Source organism: Agelaius phoeniceus, chromosome 3 (genome assembly GCF_051311805.1).
Source record: "Agelaius phoeniceus isolate bAgePho1 chromosome 3, bAgePho1.hap1, whole genome shotgun sequence".
NCBI lineage: Eukaryota > Metazoa > Chordata > Aves > Passeriformes > Icteridae > Agelaius > Agelaius phoeniceus.
The window spans coordinates 20,349,672-20,366,511 of NC_135267.1; the positions used below are offsets into that span (position 1 = coordinate 20,349,672).

At 39.9% G+C, this 16,840-nt stretch overlaps 1 protein-coding gene across 2 annotated transcripts in view; it reads left to right on the forward strand.

Annotated features, from left to right (window-relative positions):
- Nucleotides 1-16,840, forward strand: part of KCNQ5 (potassium voltage-gated channel subfamily Q member 5) — a 280,186-nt gene that overhangs the window by 241,745 nt on the left and 21,601 nt on the right. For both annotated transcript variants that reach the window (XM_054630422.2, XM_077174831.1), the window contains 3 exons: nucleotides 977-1,071; nucleotides 2,604-2,630; nucleotides 11,125-11,345. In XM_054630422.2, the coding sequence (XP_054486397.2) occupies nucleotides 977-1,071; nucleotides 2,604-2,630; nucleotides 11,125-11,345 (343 nt within the window). The remainder of the gene's footprint in view (nucleotides 1-976; nucleotides 1,072-2,603; nucleotides 2,631-11,124; nucleotides 11,346-16,840) is intronic.

Genomic DNA, 16,840 nt, shown 5'->3' on the forward strand with positions numbered 1-16,840 from the left:
CCAATGAAGCAATTTTTGAAGTGAGTAACAGGTTCTCCATCTGTTAATGAAGACTGGATGTGTTTCTGGGAGACACACAGTAGGAAAACACAGGGTATTAGATTCCATACAAGAATACCTAGATGACATTTAATGGTTGACAATACACAGGAAGCACAGATGCTCAGCTAGTACAAATTAATATAGTTATGCTGACATCAGGGAACATGTCCCAGCTTGTAGAACCGAGGCTCATCTTACTATCTACATGCATTATAAATCTAAACAATGGACACATTTTCAATGCTATGCTTTGGTTACTCACTTTTGCTAAATGTTTAAAAACACAAAATGAATAATTTCAGTGTTTCCAACCATAGAGAATGCTTCTCTTTTCTTCTAAGTGCTTTTTGTCTGGTTTTCGTTATGATTTGCAGAATGTATTATGACACTTTCTTTACGTCAGATTACAAGTTTGTGTGGGTGTCCCCTATGGACTTGTCATAAATAAATCACTGCAATGCTTTTCTGAGCACCTTTATGTGCTGAATATCTTCTGGTGCTTTCACAGAGCCAGTAAGTCTTATCTTACTGCATGAGGTGTACTAGGATTCACAAAAGATTTGGTAGGTTTGTACTGGTATTTCCTGAATCAGCCTAACCAAGCACATTCTGGTCTGAGCAAAATCCCCTCACTCTGTGGTCAGTGTGGTGGCATTGTCACTTCATTTTCTTGGTTCCTTTGTGCTTTTCTATTGTTTCCCCATACCAGGCTTCCTGGCGGTTTTATTCTACCGACGCCAGCCGAACAAACATGGCAGCCACCTGGCGATATTATGAAAGTATTCTTCCTCCCCTCAGGCATGTATCAGTGCTATGAATGATAAGAGAAAGATACAACTTGTATCGGTTACTAATCTGCTTTTCAATTTTTTGTTTCATCCCCTATTCCCTCTTGCCTTGTTTTTTCTTTTTTTACCGTATATCCTGCACGTAGTGTGTATGGCGTAGTTATGCTGCTGATGAGAAATCAGTTTCCATTGCTACCTGGAAGCCTCATTTGAAGGCCTTGCATACCTGCAGCCCTACAAAGTAGGTACAAATATGGCAGCTGGTGCTGTTTTTGATGTGTGTTCAAGCTTATAGAGAACTAGTATTTGTCTGTTTCGTCTTGGTTTGTTGTCTTAAGTCCTCTCAAGTCCTCTCATAAAAAATTTCAACTAAAAAATCAGATCAATATAATGTAGGAGCCTAGGAACAAATACAAATCATTGCTATTTATCTTAGAAATGCACAGGCATTAGAAACATTTTCCCAACAACCCACTCATGCATCACAGTTAATGATTCACCTCATTCCAAATTATCCTCAAGAAGAAAAATATTAAGTTTAATGCAGAGCTTGTCCCTTGGTTCAATGGTATGTTTATGCCTGTGCCTCTGTAGAAGGCTGTTGCTGCTGATCCACCTTTCCAAAGAAAGAGTGCCTTGTGCTATTTTGCAGTTGAATGCACTGGGGAATTTGCTCCTTTTTGTCATAACTTCTGATATAGTCAGTATTTCCTTAGGACAAACTATATACGCAGTCATACATACAGACAGTAGAAGATGACTGAAAAGACCTGGTGCCACAGTTTGGCAGACAGGAAATATTTGATATCCTAGTCTGAGTGAGAATTCACAAAGCACTGGCAGCCCAAGACTTTTCAATAATTCAATAAAAGGTTTAGCAGAAGGCAACAAGTTGATGATTCAATATGGGGCACAGATCAGGAAGCAAAAAACACTTGATAAGGATCAAAAAGGAGAGTGCTAAGAGCCTTATGGGAAAGCTCTGATAAGCATCTTAACTGTTGTTAATTGCAGACAGTGCAAGAGAATTAGTGGTTTCTCTCAAAGCTGGGTGATGAACATCCACATGACAGTAAAAAGGTAATTGTGTGCCAAAAAGCTCAGCCAAAAAGAAGTTTGGCTGGGTATCCAAAGCTGATCTTTGAATTTCAAAGAGTTGACAAGAACAGAGCCGTAAGTAATCCATTACCATAACTCTAATTCCAAACTGCTCCACACTAAAAGAACCTTTTAGACTAAAAGTTACATGAAGTATTGATATTTTACATGTACAAACAGGCTGAAAGCAACATTAGTATAAATGGATGGATAGAAAATTACATAAATAATGAAGCTGTATCCCACATAAAATATTCTAAAATATGACTGTCCCTCAAAAATGCATATACTTCTTATTTTAAATAAGCATATTGCTGTGCTAAAATGAAACCTTTTTATTTACCAGAAATAACATATCTAATAAGAAACTACAGCTTTCTGTTATATATGTGTCAGCAATGCATTTTGCCTAAGTGCTTTGCCAACTCAGTCTGCAGTGGTATGTACTAAGCATGTTATGCATGTGTTAAAAAACCTGAAAAGTTTCTTTTCCAGAACCATTTTAGTTATGAGTCTTGCTTGAATGTTTTTGTGGTTGCAATGTAACGTGTGTGTTGTGCACCAATTAACATATCCATTTATGTCTATTATACATATAACATCATCTCTAACTAAGTAATGTGATTACTATCTGCATAACAAGTATGTTTTTCCCTCCCACTCCCTGACCTGAAGAAAAGAACAAGGGGAATCTTCTAGCAGGTTTGTAGTTTCTTTTATTTCTTTTATCTATGAAATTGCTGTTTCCTAATGGCTTTTAGATGTCTTGGGTTCTGTACAGTAGGTTCAATGAACTGCAGCCATTGATGGATAATAGTCACAAATTGGATCTTTTTAAACTCATATGCTGCTGAAATTTGCTTCTTTGTGCCAGTTTTTCTATGGAAAAAATAAGCAATTTTTTACACATCTAACATGCTGTAGCTTTGAGAAAAGCTCAGTTTGGACAATGACAGAGCAGCCAGTGGACCAGCCTTCCCAGACCCAGCTCCTGGGCAAGGACATGTCCCCAGCTTCTGCTGTAAAATCAATGCAGAATTTGCAGAGGAAATTACAGACATATAGTTTAATTTGGCAATGTGAAGAAGCCCACCAACCCTCCATTGCAGGGAGAACCCTTTGATGGGTCTGGTTGGATGTCACCTTTGCTCTGCAGGAGCATTCTCAAGGTTTCCTCAGTGCCATGTCTCCACATTTTCTAACTTTTCTGTCATCCCCTCCTAAGGAGCATTTTGGGACATAGGAGGCTGGGGGAAAGCAGCACTGCAGTGTCTCACCTCCTCCTGTCTGCATGGCTTGCAGTCCCCCATGGCTCAGTTCAAAGCCCCACTGCTGTCAGCCAGGAGCCCAGATGGGCTCCCACCCAGCCTAGATCCCCACTGAGCTCTGACTGCCCACAGCTGGCAGCAGCAAGCCGTGGCAGGGCCATCCACTGGGTAAATAAAGCTCTGGAGAGGCATGTCCTAAGGCACTGGGAGAAAATGCTGGTCTTTGCTGCACTGATAGCCCAAATCCTTAGGGACAGGAAAGGCTTCAGTGGCTAAAAATGACTCTATCTCAGAAACTCGTTAGGGATGGGAATCAGCAGGCATTTGGCAGCTGGCACTGTGGTATCAGCACGCTCAGAGAATAGCAGAATTTACCTCCCTGCAGAAAACACTGAAAAGCCAAGAAAGAAAGTGTTGATGACATATCAGCCCCTGAAATACATCCAGCCCCAAGTTGTACTGTGCTTCACAAGTGCTTCTGGGTTATTCTGTCTTCACATCAATTACCCATGTCCCATTCTACTTCCCAGACTGCTCCTCTGGCACCTGACTCCGACCTTTTCCTCCAAGCACATGTAACTGCTGTTAGTGTCACTGCAGCTCAAGGGGACAGGATTTGCTCTGTCAGTTCTGGGACTTTTTGTATACATTACCTCCACAGGCCTGCTAGCAACACATTGATCTCATTAAATTATTACAGTCTGATCCAAACTTCTTGCACTCACCAGCTGTATTTCCTAGTCTTTTGACAGCAGCATATAAAATTGACTTTTTTAAAGGTGAGACAGAAGTTGCCAGTAAATGAGTATATCCCTCTAAAACTGGCATTTGTGCAGAGGGGAGAGGTTATTCCCAGTTGTACCAGCAAGCACTAAAAGAGACAAATTTACTTACAATAACTGGAAACTAGATGAAAAAAAAACCCAAACACCCAGCTGTCAAACCATGCTATGCTCTCCCTATTGATGATAACAACTGTGGCTTTAAAATAAGTCAACAATTTAGCCAGATTTATTCACTTTATTTTTACTGAATGGAAGATGTTTACTCCTTCAGAAACACTTAATTAATACATGCACTGCTGCAAATTAGTGTTTATGTAAAAATGAACTAGTTACTTCTAAGATCATGTTCTACTGTAAGAGCCCTACAGACCACTCAGTGCCTTTTAAAAAAGATGTGTTTTTTCATTGGCTGTTTATTGCTCTTTTGCTGATATATCACTGTATGTATCACTGAAAATATAAGTGGTGTACGTGGTCTTTTGTGGCAAAGATGTAAATGCAAACTGCTGCAATGTACTTTGAGATACCTGTCCTTGACTACTTGTTTCTTACTGCAATGCTAAGTGACTTGCATGGGATGCTATGCAAACAAAGTATGATTCTTCTTGTTTCACTCTTAAATGAAGAAGTGTTTGCACAAGCAGTACATCGGATTGAATTCTGAACATGCTCTTTGCTCTATATTCCCTTCTAAGAGCAGTGAAGAAAATCTTATATTCAGGAAAAGTTCATTATCTTCTTTCCTACCAAATTGACTTATATTTACAGAAATTAATTCTTGTGTTTTGTCATGTATAAACCTGCAATCTTTCATTAGGTGATGAAATGCTGCTATGCGTTTGAGTTGAGAGAGTTGTGTTTATGAGGCTGCAGCTTCAGATTGATTTTAACATGTTGTATTTCCCAAATTTTTACACACAAGTATTCTAATGAATCATTTATCAAAGTATTGGTAGACAACCTCTCTGGTGTATCCAGGCTATAAATGAGATATTTCTATAAATCAGTTCCAGTGTTGTGCAGTTATTTTAAAAGACTATATCTTAAATTCTTAGTATCTGCAAATGCACACACTGAAAACAAACAAACATTTATCTCTGTTCAGTTATACAACATGGCTGAAATAGTTCCTGTGCAGGAAACTAGATCAAGACTGATGAATCTTGTCACATACAGAGAGCATAATCAGTCTTAAACTGTGTGTAGGACATGTACTGGGTGTCTGCAAAGGATGAATGTCACCCATCTAGTCTTGTAACTCATGAGGCTGAATATGCATTCCCTATTCAGACAATTCTCTCTGGTGCAATAAGAAGCAGTTTTGCCAGTATAAGATCTTCAGGGGAAAACTCAGCCCTGTTCTGAGGGAAACAAGTAAATTATGTTATGGAATTCTTTCACCTCCTATACAATATCTGTTTCTAAAAGTAGATTTAATGTAAACAACTCTGCATGCACCATATAAAAAAAAATTGCCAATGATGCATAATCTAACTTGAGGTGGAAAACCTAACCCCTCACCCAGCACTGGAATGCTTAGTAACAGAGTCCTCTATCTCCCCTCACTCCTAGTAAGCTTTGTAGTAATAAACAGAAGCTCTTCAGGATGTACACCCCTCGGAAACATAGGTATTCAGCATCCTGCCTATTCACATGATGTTTGAGAATGCCAACTAACATCAGGTGCATGATCCATTCACTTCCCCTCCTCAGTGCTTTCAAGTTCCTTACTTCTCCAAATGTTTCCTATTTATTTTAAGTGCTTGTAAGTCCCTTTTTGCTTGTTGCCTGCAATGCCATGAACACAATGGCAGCAACACCAGTTGTTTCAAACTCATCCAGCCAGACAATTGCAGTGGCAGCACATCGCAGTTTTACAAAGCCCCATTTCCCTTCTCTGCTTGAGATTTCAACTTTTGGAATGCATTACCCTGTGGAGATCTAAAACTGGGTTTGAATATTTGGGTAAAGCCATTTCCCCAAGTCCAAGAGGATTTTTATGACCATGGCAGTTTTCTCCATCTAATTATTAGTGGAGAATATTAAGCTATAGCATGCTAGGCAATTACAACAGCCAAAATGTGCAATTGTTCTTGAGAAGAATCCCCTTGGACACAGCTTGTGGATGATGTGCCTGCATCCTTTACTGGAAGATAGAGGAGTGCATGTGAAATCAAGCATCTGCTTCAGCTGAATTCTCTAGAAGTTGTGTCTCTTACCAAAAATGGTAATTCCTAGACAGATTAATCTTACAAGAAGAAGCCTATGATTCATATTTCAAGCTGATTGCATTTTTTCTTACTTATTAAAAGTAATGTAAAAGACAGTGGAAGTACAAACTGATTACAGAAAATTAGGATCAAAATAGTTTCTCTTCATTTAGAAATTGCTTTGAAAAGGAAAAAATGCACAAGCACCCTGAATATTTACTTTTTCTGATTGACAATTGAAATATAATATATTGTGGGCTAAAATTCTTGCTATTACTTATTGAAGGTATGAGATACAACAATAAATTTCTTGAGTTTGTGGTCCTAGCATGAGACTGGTGGTGAAGTCTTTGAACTTTAGGTCTCACAGTATTATCCATTGCATTTGCATTTGCTCAACTTAGCTAAACTTCAGTAAAAGTATTTGTAGGCTCAGAAAGAGCCAACACCTGTGTTTATAGGTAGCTAGCTACTGAAAATTGGCACATGCATCTGCTTGCTGTTGTTTGCCATAAGTGATAATTTTTGGCAGTTTTAGCTTCTGTCTCAAGACTCAAATCCTTCTTCCTCACCCTCAGGCCCTCCAGTTATTTCTGATTCATTTCAATTTCTTCCTATTCTTGCTTCCACCAATTGGCTCAGTAAGAAAAGCTGAAAAATAAGGTGAAATTATGGCTAGTAGCAAGCAGTAGTGCTGCAGGTCTGAGACTGAGGCAGAGCAGAAGTTTTAACTTGACCAGAAATCTAGGAAGGTGGCAGGCAAATGGGGGAGTGGGACTGGGAAGGAAAGAGATGCTCAGTTAATAAAGTACAGGGAGATGGTCCGTGGAAGACAGAGCAAGCAAAGGTTTGCGTGCATTTGTCAGTTAAAACCAATGACTACTCTGGAGACTATTTCTCCAGAGAGAAGTATCTCTGGAGACTACTTCTCCAGAGTAGTCATTTGGACCGGGAGAAAGTGATCGTTCCTGCTGAGTGAAGCTACAGTGACCTCTAGTGTCCCTACACACCCATTCCTTCATAGATCAAAGGTGGCAAAGGCAGAATTTGAAAACGAAGAAATAAAAATTAGAAAGTCATTTGCTATCCTAGGGAAGTGAGGGCCTTGGGCATTAAATGGGAGGAATAAGTCATAAGATCCTACAACTGACCTTTCAGAAGGCAGAGAAATACAGAAAAGTCATTTGCTTCCTTTTCTATAGCTGCCAGTTGTAATTAGTCTCCACTAAAAGATGCTTCGAGTGTTATCAATAAGAATACATTCCACAACTTTCAGCCTGCAAGAATAGAGGAGTGATAGGTCCAAAGGAATTACCATTGCCAGGAAAGTCTGTCATGGAAGAAAAATGTATGTCAACCAATTGAGCTAAATTATAAGTCATACAAAGTACAAGAAATGATGGACAGACACACATCTAAAGGAATGCAGAGATAACAGGAGACAGCTGTGGATCTCTCAGATCATTGTAATTTAGTTTAGATTTAGGAACTTGTGCTATTTTATTTTCCTGTTTCTTTCTCATGGTTTTTGCCTTTTGGACAAACCACGAAGTTTGTGAATACTTATGGGGATGGGTGAATATCCAATGGTAATTAACAGGTTTACATTGATTCAAGGGATTTCCTTTGGATACCATGTAAAAAGAGAGGAGAAAAGGTGAAAGATAAAAATATAATAGGCCAGGACCTGAAAGATTTGAAGGATTTTTAGCACGCACAAGCCAGTACTGATACAACCAACATTAAATCAGAATAAAGGGCCCTAAAGGAGTCACTGGCTATTGATTCAAATACAGAATGTCCAAAGATGCTTGAATGGTGTGTTATCTTCACTCTGCAATTTTAACACCATCTCTACTGCTGTTGCAACAAAGAATCTAGAGCCAGGAGCTAGGCTTTATCATAACAAGAAGGACTTTTGCTCTGGAGAAAAGCCTGGTCAGGGAATGCTCAAAGTGCTCTGATTCAATTACTCCTTCATGGTCTGTTATTTCTCATACATACAAGAGCCCCAAGACAGTGTGTTCCCAAGCACAAGCTTTCTTCTCCCAACCTTTCTTCTCCACTGTCAGTCACACAATTTATGCCTGTGCTGAGAAGGACCCGGTGACTTCAGGAACATTTCCCACCAGTCTCAAAATAGGAACAGGGATCCAAGAAGCAAAGAACTGCTCTAACTAGTCTCTTTGGGTATGCATCTCAAGATGCAGAAGAGAGTTTTCAAACCCCCCTTCCTTCAGGGGCTGTGTTTCTCTTCACAATGCAATACTCTCTGCATGGACCCTTGGCATGCCAGTACATTGTCATTGCTACAAAGCAGACTTGATTTGAGTTTTTAAGTAAAAGCACTGCAGTTTACATTAATATTTTAATTCTCAGCATTGCACTTTTGAAAAATGTCTGTAGTAGAGATAAAATGCCTACTGTTCCTTTCACCATTGCCTTGCTGCTTTGATTGGAGAACTAAAGATATTCAGGTTAAGTAGTCATTGTGTACCATTCAGCTTTTATAAATGAAATAATCATGTCTAACAATCATTTAAAGGCAACCACTGCTTTCATTAGTACAAATTAATTGACAGAACAATACATGTGCTGTTTTGACGTTGGTTTTAAATTTTCATTTTTATTTTGGAGTTGTTATGATTATTTAAAAATATTACCTATATAGATAGGTTTTATGACTATTTTACCCATTTACCTGTCATTTTTATTAGTGCAGCAGGAAGAGAGCTGTCCAGAAACTTTTTAACTCTAATGTTTGGGGGAAAAAAAACATCAGCTGACTTCATTTTTCAATAGCAAGTACAATTTGAGCCATAAGGGGAGTTAAAAAAAGGGGGACACTTGTAGGAATAATATCTATAAGAAGAAGTCAGTTTTGATTCTCTTCCTCATTCTGTATAATATGACAATGCAATAATGTTGTTAATAAATATTGTGCAGTTTTCATACATATTTTCATTGCTGGGAAATGCAAAAGATTCCTGAGCTGAAATATAATTCAGTCTTGAAATGTAATTTGTATTCAAAGCTAAATTCTGGAACACTTTTCTTTCAAATATTAGGTTCTGTGGATCTTTTGTATTCCTTATGCCACAGCATTGGGTAGCAATTTACAATGGAAATAGATAACATTTTCATCCCTGTGATGTATTTATTTCAACAATTGCTTATTTGGGCAAGAAAAGAAGGGGATTACATTGAGAAATTATAGTAAAGTATTATTCTTTCAAGTAATCAAACATGCCATATAGAAATATATTTATCTAATAATCTTCCTATTGATGTGCTCATTTTTTAGTATTCTTGAAAATTATCACATTATAAGCATCCCAGCATGTGTTTTGCCTGCAACAAACTGCATCCTTTCTGCCCTCAAGAATGTTTGTACTCAGACTGAAATGCTATGCTTTGCTATGCATGGACAAAGATATGTTTATCTCAACATTTCATGGCCACATAGGTTTATTACTTCTTCCCATTTCATATAATTACATGTTAACACTGTATTTTCAGAATGCAGTAGGTTAAACATCTAAGAACCACATAGTCCATATTAGCATTAGTTAATTATCTCAGGATCTGTTCCTGTTCAAAACATCTTATGGGTATGCTGAAATTAAATGCAAAGACCTTGAGAGTACTAGAAAGTGTCTTAGCCTCAAGCACCCCCATAATTTTCAGGTAGACAGTCATTGGTAAAGGTGCTTTAAAAGACCCCCTGCAAAGCCTACACCTGGGCAGTAGGACTGCAAGTCCCAGTAACACCATACCATGAACAGACACTGCATTGCCCTCATCATCTCTCCCCTTGAAAGAACAGGACCACTGATCAAGGTGACCATTCCCTTGCTCAACCAATTGAATTTTACCTTGCACATAAAACAAGGTTTCCAGACCTTGGTATCAGACTCCTTCTCTGTTTGCTCTTTGTGTCTTCTGCTACAGGAAGGGACAAAGAAAGGCAAAAATGTTAAATAATTAAAAAGCATAGGTAGATAGTCACAGTGACCACAGGATGTTCATCAGATATGTTTGGACAAAGGTAATTTAAGCACCAGGAAATAGAAAATCTACAAACCCACATTTAGCTGGCTGGGGGAGAGGATTACAAGCACAGCAGGAGGAAAAAAAAAAACTCTTAAAACTGGTCAACCATAAGACCACAGGGTCAGCATTGATGCAGCAGACACAGTCATGAGCTTGGCTGGGCTCTGTTACCTGTCCAGTACCACCTGCACATGGTCAGCTCCCAGCTAAATCTTCAGCAATGACTTTAGGGAGCACACAGCATATCATTACATTTCCATTAATCAGCCATCATGCTGTTTCTTGGATATTTTATTAATTTTGGTTTTGTCTTGTCCAAGTAAGTGCTCTAACAAGGAATTCTGGATATGAGTGATCACTAATCATGCATATGAAATGTTTGAAGTGCCACGTCCTGCAAAAGCATGAGTATACGCTAACAGTATTCTTTGCCTGCTTACAAAATCCTCAAACCAGACAATACTACATGGCATGAAGTAACAATAAAATACAGTTTGGTTTTGTTTATCTGAAGATATGGCCAGAAATGCACTGAACTTGGCTGGCTAAGATGGAAACAAACCTTCAAGTTCAAGGAATAGAAAAATCATCATAGAGATTAATGTACAATAATTGGGTGAAATTGTTTCTATTTGTTATTTTTAATTTCCTTTAGAAGGTTATTCTGTACTGTATGATAGACTGGCAATGCTAATGCTTCTATCAAAAACCATCAAATCAGTTCCATTCACAAATTAAATATATTCAATGAAAATAAAAGTTTATAAGAAACAGATTCATACCAGTGGATTTTTTACACCATTTTTTCAATAATCATACAATAGAAAAAAGAAAAGGATTGAAGTAACTATGAAATAAAATATATTTCTCTCTCTCGCAGTCAAAAGTTAAGTTTCAAGGAGCGGGTCCGGATGGCCAGCCCACGAGGTCAAAGTATAAAAAACAGGCAATCTTCAGTGGGAGATCGCCGGTCACCAAGTGCTGACATTGCCACCGAGGGCAGCCCAACCAAAGTGCAGAAGAGCTGGAGCTTCAATGACCGAACCCGCTTCAGGCCCTCGCTGCGGCTCAAGAGCTCCCAGCCCAAACCCATGGTTGATGGTAGGAGTTGTTCATCCCTTGTTTGCCACTGCACGCTGCTCCCAGCTGCTCACGCTCCTGCACACTTGCACAGTGATTGGACACATTTCAGGAAGGCAGAAAGAATTGCTGTTTGGGGCCAGAGACACAAGTCAGCTATAGTCTGCTTCAAAGACCCCAATAATGTGATTATTTTTTTAATAAGAAATCATGTCAGTGGTGCTTAGGGAGCAACTGGTGGAAAAGGGGGTCACTGTGAAAAGTCACAGTGAACTAAAGGCATCCCAGGGAATTGGCTGCAGCAGCTTTTCTGTCATGGCCCCTCTCCCACTACTGAGCTCAGCTGCTGCCCAAACCTGCTGCCTTTTGCTGGTGTCAACACAGCACAGCCAGCATTGTCTGTGCCTTTGCCAGCCAGGAGCACAGCTTGTATAGAAGTGGCTCACTCAGGTAGAGGAGTCCCAGTGCCTGCACTGGTGATGCAATCACCTGCCATCAAGGGATACACTACTGGGTGCTTTCAGTTTTACAGGATTGTATCTGCCTTGATAAGGTAGGTAGATTTTGCAAACAAAACAAGTATTATTACTTTTATGTATTGCTTTCTATAGGGTATTTTGGATGTAGGAAGCACTCCTAAAATGTAAAGAGGTGGATCTTTTAAAAATGGCTTGTTGAACCTTTAGCAGGCAGCTCAGCCTTTCCCTCAAGCTGCCTCCTATACTGCTCTATTCTCTAGCTTAAGTCAAATTTGGCATTAAACTAACCGGTATTCGGGCAAGGATCTTCATCTGATGAAGCCTGCTAAAACAAAGGCAGTGACTTCTCTAACCAAGGAGCACCAAACTGGGTGACAGCAGCCCCCTGACAGGCAGGAGCTGAGAGAACCAAGTGAAACTGACCCCTGTGTGGGACAGGTCCAGCACTGAAAGATGCACTCACATAGCTCTGGGGGTACTGCTGCCCCAGTAGATTTTATTTTGGCTTTTGCCATTCCCATATTTCCCAATCTATGAATGTTTTGTTCTTTCTTGTGGTACCCTCCATGTAAAAACAAGGGAAACAAACTGGTTTACTGCCAAAGAATGCAGTGACCCTACCTGAATGGGAAAGGTACAACCTCTTTCTGCAATGGCATCATGCATGCTACATCCAACAATTGTGGTAAGACTAATTAGACAGAAGTGCTATGTTGATGCTGCTTCCTTTTTAAGAGCACATATTATCACAAATGTGTAAGTTGCAAAAACTCATTGAACTGCAATGCCCCATCCCTCAGTGAGGGTGTTCTACACAACAGATCTCTCCAGGAAAAGCCTGGGTAAATAAACATTTCCTGGAGGGCAACAAAGACAAACCAATGGTATTTGCTAAGATCACGATTCCAGGCTAGACCTACCCTACGGATATGTCTCAGATTTTCCGAAATTCTGAATTTGCCTGAGGTACAGTGAGCTGCTGGGGTGTATCAGGATACTATCCAGGTTGCTCCACTCCACTATCCACTGCTATCCACTCTTGTCTCCATCCTGGGTTACAGGTCCTGGCTTATGTCCCTGTAGTGCTGTATCACAGGGGCTGTGTGACTTAGCCTGGGTCTCACGTTGATGTGAAGCTCAGCCAAGGCCACAATGGGAACTGAGAAATGCTCTAGGTGGCACGGTGGTTGGAGCTACCCTGTCTCAATTTAGGCATCCTACATAATCACTTATAAAGCACAAGTATCATCCCCAAACCGCATCAGAAGTAATTCCGTAGGTTAAACCCCTGTAATTCACACTGTGCTGGCAAATGACCTAAGGAGAAAGTAATTTTCTGAGCACTCTCTCAGAGTATCAGTGGCTCACTTTTGTCCCAGCTCTGCAGTCTGCACCTCACTGAAGCACCTGTTTCATTTTTCATCAGCCCACTTCATAGAAGCATTTCCTCAGCATGTCCCCTATTTTGTCCTGTACATGTTGCCATCAATAACAACTATGTGCACAAGCAGATCGTGCTACCTCTGGCTGTTTCCCTCTCACGGAAAAGGTGGCATAAACAGCACCTTGGGTATGTGTATCTCTTATTTGTAGATAAAAGACAGAAACAACAACAGAGCACTCATTGCTGTGCGTAAGCCCTTGAAGATCTTCCCGCTCCTCAGGGTGAGCACAGCCTGTTTCCTGGTCAGTGATTTCCAGCTACTAGTCCACCCTTATGAACTGGGGCCAACAGATACAACCCATTTCTCATCTCTGGCAGAAGGAACAGCTTCCATTGTCTCCAGCTTTTAGGCAAATGCCAAGTTTCCATTCTGGGACCTCATCCAACTACTTCTAGGACCAGTATGATTAGAGAGATGTCCAGTGTGCTCACTTGCTGAGAGACAGCTCCCTTCTGCCTTACCCAAACTTTTGCAGGAAAAGTCAGGCACTACTAACCTTCATTTCTTTTTCTTTCTTTTCTTTCATAGCTTGATACTTTCAGCATTTGACCACTCAGTGAAAAAGATCTCAAGATGATGTATTTAATTTAGAACATCTTGAATTTTTCACTGGATGAAAAAACCATTATTTGCAGTGCATTATTCTTATCTCTTGCTTGCCAGGTCCTCCAGTTTCCTCCTTGAGGTATTCCCCAGCCAAATAATTAATAACTTTGGCAGGCCAATCATCAAGCCAAAACTAGAAGCCAAATTTTTCTGGGTGAAATCTTGGGCACAAAACAGTACACTTGAACAGCTGGTCCTTCTGGTGAGTCCTCATCTCTGTAGGGTGTTTGGTGGGAGAAGAAATTACATTACTATATACCTTTAGGGCAGTGACAACATAGTGCTGGATACCCAGTTCAGTGTCCAAACTTCATATCAGTGAAAAAAATAGAGTCTTATTATGAACTTCCTCTTCCAAAAGAGAAAAGAAAGAAGACATTTCACTATATGGGATGTAGAGTTGTAAATGCTCTGCCTAGACAGAGGACTGAATTCTGTGTGAAAATAAAAGAAAAATGCAAATAAGGAGAGGCTTCCAAAAGGAAGGGAAGTTGTTAGCATAGGAGGATGATTTAAGGCAGTTCGATGGTTGACACAGAGAATTTGCAGTGCTGACTGAGTTCTGGTAAGGACATGGCTGGAATCTGGGCCAAAACCATCAGAAAAAGACTGCTGGAGAAACTCAACATTAGCAATTAGAAACTGGCTTGCAAGGGGAGGTTTCGAGTCCAGATGGGAGCTCATGGGGGTAGCTAAAAGGCTAACCTGATTGAAAATGTAATAGCTTGCCTCTTAGGCTACCCAGCAACAAACACTCTAGCACTCCCCCACTGCATATTAAATTCATAGAAGGAGAATTTCTTGGCAGCAAGTAAAACACTTAAGCCAGCCACTGGTATATCCCAAAAGGATTCTGGCATAGCAGCCTTGGAACAGTATGACCAAAACATTGCCCAAAATGGCTTTATTTACAGTTAGTAACAATCTTCTGAAACTGCCATAAACCATTTATTGCCATTGACAAAGTGGGTCTGACAACAGCAGTAGCTATTTCAGTTACATATGTGCATCTGCAAATGGAATCCAAACCTGAGAGAGGTTTGATGGTTAGATAAGTTTTTGGTGGCCTGACCTTTCTAGGTCATTCAACAACAGCACAGGGGAAAGTGAATATCAAGACTTACATAATCGGATTTTAAATACGTGTGCAGTCTCTGGTGACATGTGGTACATAACTTCCAGAAATCTTGTTGAAGAGGGGACTCTGCACAAATTAACAAAGATGCCAGAATGCTGTATTTCCAATCTCTGTTATCAGCCAAAAAGGGAATTATCAGGATGAGGTAGATGAAAGGGAAATTTTCACTAATCAAGAATGGTAAATAGTAAAGCTTTACAAAGCACAGACTTTAAAAGGATTGTATAGGGTCATGGAAGAGCCTTTCCCAAAGGGATGCTATGTCCCACAGGCAAAGGTGCTGCCTGACCTTGGAGCCCCTCACAGCCCCCTGTGCACCTGTACACTAAGTGAGCCTGGAGATACCTCTGGCCCTCATGCAGTATGGCTTTGGTTCTTCCCTGTTTTGCTAACAAAAACAGAGAAGCTGCAGCCAAACTCTCTGTGGGGAGTGGTGCTCAGAACATGAGAAAACCCACCAGCAGGGTCAGCCCCATGACAGAGTCTGTGCTAGTTATTAAATAGCACAGGTGATCATATGCCTTGCTTAAGGCACTGTGCCCATGCCTTGTTGTACGTTGTGTATCCATCCACAGACACTCAACCACACAAAATCTTTTCTTTACAATGGTGTTCCTGTCCTGTTTTGTTTTCTGCTTGCCTTACTTTCTGAGGAACAGAACCTTTTCTGCTTAAATCATGCGCCAGTCTTTTACCACCACAGCTGAATTAATGAACCAATATTATGTTGTGGATGCAGTTTTCTGTGAGGGACAAAAATACCCTATTATATTTGTTTTCTACCATCCCAAGCCCCTGAATGAGTTATTGTGCCTTTACTGTAACCTAGAGACATTGTGTGGCTTTTTGAATAAAACATCAAAAGCATTCAGCACTGGAGATATTACAAACATATTTCATTTGATTAATTAAAAAGAACTTTCTAAGGAAATATTTGATTTCTTGCACCATCCCCAAACATTATACACTCACATGACCTCTAGCCTTTCATTCCCTACAGAGTACTTGCACAAAATCCTGAGGGTAGAGTATATTACAAGAGCCATGGAAAGAATGCAATTGTGCATTTCAGCCCCCACATCCTCAGTTACTACCATATAATTTATGTATTGCAAAAATGACAAGTTTTCCTTTCAGTAGCATAAACAGCTTGACTTTGGATAAGGTTCACTTGATGTGGCAGAAGTCCTTAGTTGGGTTGCTTCTACATCTAGGCTTAAATTTGCTGGTTCAAAGTGAAGCTGCATGTTGTCAAAGTTTGAATGAAATTTATTAGCAATATATCAATCTGTGCTAGACAAAATATTTATTTTCTTGCTATTGCCTTCCATAGAGCAGATAGAGCTCTCATTTATTACCACTGTCACTGTAATTAACTAGGAAGATCTGGCATTCTGATCTAAGCTCTGAGTCATTTTTGTGGAAATAATTACAGGTCATTGGTTTTGAGGCATTATTTTAGTTTATTCCAGGCCAAATGAGTCCACAATTTAGTCTCTTTCTTTACAATACCTCTTGAAGAACTTGCTGTGCACCATTTCTCACCGGACTCAGTGGTCACAGGTACAGTGATAATGATTATTAAGCTTAGCTCTGTGAGGAACAGCAGCAGACCATCACACAGAAGTATGATTTGCATGGGTTTCAGAAACCCTTATCTGCAGTGAAGACTATACAAATGAGATAGGAACTAATTTTGAGAGGATGCTCATAAAACTTCCCAGCCACATGTAACCCACTTGCACCAAATCTGAAATATTTGAGGAATAGTTTTATTTTTATGAAACATTATCAAGGAAATCCTTCATGGCTTTTTAAAATACAGGACTATGATGTAGATACCTGAAT